This window comes from Arachis hypogaea, chromosome 15 (assembly GCF_003086295.3).
Source record: "Arachis hypogaea cultivar Tifrunner chromosome 15, arahy.Tifrunner.gnm2.J5K5, whole genome shotgun sequence".
Lineage (NCBI taxonomy): Eukaryota > Viridiplantae > Streptophyta > Magnoliopsida > Fabales > Fabaceae > Arachis > Arachis hypogaea.
Genome location: NC_092050.1, coordinates 13,155,521 through 13,160,651, shown reverse-complemented (window position 1 = coordinate 13,160,651; position 5,131 = coordinate 13,155,521). Strand labels below are relative to the sequence as shown.

Below are 5,131 nucleotides of genomic sequence, written 5' to 3'. Positions count from 1 at the left end.
GTGTGATTACCTTTTTTAAGACAAAAATTAAACACTATGCATATATATTACTACACTTCATTTAATTCTATTTCACTCTATTTAATTCTATTTTATTTTTACCATTAGGGACTCAAATTCCTTTCAATCTGATACCTTACCAAGGTCTTGCTGGTATTAATCAACCATAAGATTGCCGCTTTCCCATGTGAAAATAATGAAACCTGATTGTAGCATGGACAATTGGAATTTGGAAATGAAACTGAGTGGGGTGCTACAATTAAGAAATAAAAAATGCGGATAAAGAAGAGAAAAAATCATAATTAAACTGGGAAATTGGAATTTGTAATATAGTGAAAGGGGACCATTGGTTACCGGACCTGACAAGTGAGAATCCATTCACTACTATTTAGTTTGGTTCCTTCCGCTCGGATCGCGAGCTCTTTTTCAACTTTTCGTTACTCCTATTATTTTTTTAAGATAATTTTGTTAGTATTTCGAATATTTATGATAAAAATGATAATTTATTAATAATAAAACAATAAATTCTTTTATCAGTTTTTCTTTTATAAAATATAAAATAGTTATTTTTTATCATTTCTTTTTGAAAGTCAAAAAGTAATTTTTACCATTGGATTAATGGGAAAGCTACAATGTACGGGTGGATACGCAAGCAGAGACAATACAGATGCACACGTTTTGACTGGTTTCAACTTCACATTCATGTGGGTCAGCTCAGCTCAGCTGAACTAACTAGTTATACATATAATTTTTCTTAGGCATACATAGGGTTTTTTTTTCCTACTACCATAAACTTTTGACTTAGCTATTGCAACTATTTTTGTGCATGGCATATTTGGCCAAATAAATTTTGTTAATGCATTGCATTTTGGGTAATTATTTTTATAAAAATATTCTTTATATACTAAATTAACTATTAAAATTATTTATTATGTATTTATGTATAAATATATATTATTTAATTTATTTTATTACATATTTTATATTAATAATTAATTTAATATACACATAACATAATTTTTATTTTTAAAAGAAATGAAATAAATCTTGAATACATTGAATGTGAAGAAAACAAAATCCTTATGAAAATGACAAATCATACTAAAGCAATATTTTCATTGCACACGGATTGTGGTAAATATTAAATAAATAAATGAAGTTTGGTACTTTGGTCTGAGGGTAAGAGAACGTGTTCCTATTCCTAAGTTATTTTACTACTAATCTTTGCACACTTTTGCTGACAGAAAAAGTCATCAACCGCCTCTTCTCTCTCTCTCTCCCTCTCTGACTGACTCAATCTCTGAAACACTCCACTCCCTCCCTCCCTCTTCTCTCTATATCTTCTCTTCTTCTAATGAATCAACAAGTAGTAGTAGCAGCAGCAATGAACACATAAATGGGTAAGGCAACAAAATGGTTTCGCGGGCTTTTTGGTCTCAGAAGGTCTTCTGACTCTGCACCACCACCCTCTACCGCCGCTCCAAAACCACACAAAGACAAACGCCGTTGGAGTTTCGTTAACTCTTACAGAGAGAATAAGAACCTCCACCAACATCGCCATCAGGTACGACTCCATGCTTCTTCTGCTCATGACCCTGCCATCGAGGTGGTAGCCGCCGCTGGACTCAAAAGCAGCGGCAGCGGCGGCAGAAGTGCCGTCTCTCGCGAAGAATGGGCAGCCGTTAAGATTCAGGCGGCATTTCGAGGCTGTTTGGTTAGAATCATCATCATCTTCTTCTTCATCTACATCAATGTTCATTATTCTTGTTCTTTTTTTTCCCGTTGCTTTTAATTAAAAAAAAAACATATTAGTTATTGCTCTTTAATTACTACGGTTGCGCTTATTATCAATAAGGTTGAAACCAAGCGGTGTAGAAGTATTTTATCGGTAAATCACGTCGAATTATCTTGGGCGTTGACAAAGAAACATTCGAATTTTGTTGTTCCTAAAGAAATTAAAAATGTGTCAAACACAGCCCTGGTAAAAGACCTGCTTGGTTAGTAGAAAAGCATCACATGGTTCACTAGTTAATTCCAGAGTCTCACTTGTCATATAAAAACTACGTCACTCTTTCAACAGTATTTATTTTTATCACGCTTTTAGATAATTCAAGAGCCTTTTGTTGAAAATAGAATTTATATATATTTGTGTCAGGTGTAGTTTTTGGTAGTTTGCCCGTATTTTATTTAGGAAACGACGTCGTGTTGTGTAGTGAATGAAGGTGGTTCCTTCTTTCCTGCTACATACATAGGTAGCAGTTGTTGCGTGTTGTTTTGGTGAGAATAGAAGTAGGGGCCTGGCCCTGGTGGTGAAGGGTTGCAAAATATGGCAGTTTTTGTATTTATTGAAGCAACAGCAGTGGAGTGAGGTCCTCTCTCTTTCCCTCTCTGCGTCAGCATCGATCAGCATCATTGCTGAACCCTCTTTCCTTTTTCTTTATGAGTTGCTGGTTGCTGCCCCGTTCACAATTAATTGTCTTGTGAGTTGTGATCACTGATGGATGGGGAGAGAGCCTTGGTTTTCACTCCTCAGCAGTCAGCACTTCATTCAATAAAACTTAAATTGTCCTTCTCTTAAATTGTTGGTCCCTCTCATCTGAACACTATGAAACTCATTTTACAACGATTCAGTTCTTCTCCCATCTGCCCCTCTATTTACTTTGGTGTGTGAGGGGACAGATAATGGGGAGTCAAACAACCCCAACTTCTCTTGTCTCTGCCTTTATTTTTCTTTAATTGAGATATATGTTCGTCCTTTTGTGTGTCACTTATTCACCACACTCAGGTTGAGATTGTTGACCAGACGAGAAAAATAAATGATATATATATATAGAGGATAAATGTACATGTTGTTTTTTACATATATTTTTAAAATATATTTTATATTTAAACATGTATTTTATATGAATTTTTAAGGAAAAAGTCTAGGAAGTCATCAATTTTTGTGTTTTCTGGCAAGCACTTAACTATCAAAACAAAAGTGAGTGATTTTCCACCATTAGTGTAATCTCACACCATTAAAAACACTATTGATGGCCAATTGATGGTTACAAAACACCAAAATTGCTGGCCCCTAACATTCCTCAATTTTTAATTTGGTGGTTTATTTTCAGTATTTAGTTAGCATGGTTTATATTAATGTTTCGAGTTTGGACATACTTAGCTTGAATATAATGTTGCCCGACAGAACTGTTCTTTCTTCTCCCTTTGTGGGCGGGTAGTGTTGTTGTTGTGATGTCCTTGTCCTCTTTATGTCATGCCATCCCCCATTATTAATTAGAATCCTATTACCATTTAACTCTTAATTTGGTTTTACAATCTTACTTACAAAATTAGTTCTTGTTATCCAATTATGTATCTAATTATTTAAGACTGTTTAGGTGCTCTATCTTTGTTCCCATTTTTGTCGAAATAAATGTAGATATTTATTAAGTAATTGTGCACATTTTGGTGTTTGATGTTGAAAATGGAAGGCAAGGAGAGCACTAAGAGCGTTAAAAGGATTGGTGAAGCTGCAAGCGTTGGTGAGAGGTCACATTGAGAGGAAGCGCACTGCACAGTGGCTGAAAAGAATGCAAACTCTCTTGCGAGCTCAGGCCCGTGCCCGTGCCTGCCGGGCCCAAATTCTGCAGGCCCCTCACTTCCATGTAAGCATCACCAATCCTTTTCATCATTACATCTTTTATCTCTGGATAATCATGCTTGTCATTGGATGAATATCATACGAACCACTTGAGAAATTTGGTCACGTTTTACAGGTTCCAGCAACACCAGAGAAATTTGAAACCCCAGTCCGTTCTTCCAGCATGGAATATAATCACTCGCCATCAGTACTCAAGGTATTTTTTTTTCTTTTTTCTTTGTTTATAGTTTTACTCTTCCGGGAACAAATTTAGGGAGTTAACTTATCAGAGCATTCATGTCATTATTGTAGAGAAATGGTTCTAGATCCCATGTCACCATTGGCAATCGAGACATCGAACGATCGTGGACTCAACGAAGATCATGGACAAGGACTTGTAGCATGGATGATGAAAGAAGCGCGGGGATTTTCGAAATTGACTCTGGAAAAGCACACAAAAATTCGAAACGCGGAAATCTCTTCGACTCGACAAGTCAGCCATTGGTTTCAGATCATTACAGGCAGAGTTTCGCCGCCACAAGGGACTCAACATCTCATCAATCGGGTCATAGTCCATATTCCTGTGAAGTTGAGGAGAATTCAGTGTGTGATGCTGTCAATTTTACTTATACTCCCACAAAGAGTGACGGCTCTAATAGAAGCTACCTAAGTAGTGGTTGTTGCGAGTACTATCCAAGTTACATGGCTTACACTGAATCTTCTAAAGCCAAGGTAAGATCTTTGAGTGCACCAAAACAAAGACTCCAATATGAGAGGTGTGGTTCATTCAATAGGTTCTCGCAAACACAAACGTGCAAGCTTCACTAGCAAAGCCTATCCAGGTTCTGGGCATTTGGACAACCTTGGATTGCCCCTCGGATATAGATACTGAATTTATGTATATGCTTCTCTCAGTGTTATCTTTTGTGTTGTGTCAATGTGATCGCTAACCTAGCTAGGCTTTTGATTTGATTCTTAAGCACTATACTTGTATGATCAGCCATATATATTCCATGTGTTAAAAATTTAAAATGGCTTACTATAAGACGACTATAGTACTTTTTGCTTTATGTGGTAATCTTCATGGCTTGATTTAAAGGAATTCTCTCTTTTCGTTTGAATTTTTATTTATCCGAAAAGTGCATGAAATTGGCATCGCCCGGACTTGAACCGGAGACCTTCAGTGTGTTAGACTGACATGATAACCAACTACACCACGACACCTTGCTTATGGGGTTTGTTTTATCGGAAGGTTTTTATTTCATATTGTAGTGCTCCTTCATAAAGTTCCAAAATAACAAGCATATATCGTTCTAATACTTGAAATTTCTTTAAAAACATTGTTAATCTTTGATGGATGATGTTAGAGATTTTAAAATTTTAAGAATAAAACTAAAACACATCTATGTTTGCAATTTTAAATATCAAACTCAATATTTGCTGAATTTTTGTATACTAAGACAGTTTTTAAAAAATTTCTATAATGGAGAATAATTAACTAAATTAGTC

At 35.7% G+C, this 5,131-nt stretch overlaps 1 protein-coding gene and 1 non-coding gene across 3 annotated transcripts; one reads left to right on the top strand and one right to left on the bottom strand.

Annotated features, from left to right (window-relative positions):
* Positions 1-416: 416 nt before the first annotated feature.
* Positions 417-4,724, top strand: LOC112749531 (protein IQ-DOMAIN 22). Of its 2 annotated transcripts, none has more exons than XM_025797804.3 (4): positions 417-1,714; positions 3,474-3,647; positions 3,759-3,839; positions 3,935-4,724. In XM_025797804.3, the coding sequence occupies exons 1-4, from the start codon at positions 1,397-1,399 to the stop codon at positions 4,448-4,450; spliced, it is 1,089 nt and encodes a 362-aa protein (XP_025653589.1). In that variant the 5' UTR covers positions 417-1,396; the 3' UTR covers positions 4,451-4,724. The 2 variants fall into 2 exon arrangements, with proteins under 2 accessions (XP_025653589.1, XP_025653590.1); XM_025797805.3 differs by having other exon boundaries at positions 1,176-1,564.
* A 48-nt stretch (positions 4,725-4,772) lies between these two features.
* TRNAV-AAC (transfer RNA valine (anticodon AAC)) lies at positions 4,773-4,846 on the bottom strand. The gene has a single exon. It is a non-coding gene; the product is annotated as a tRNA-Val (tRNA).
* Between the last annotated feature and the right edge of the window lie 285 nt (positions 4,847-5,131).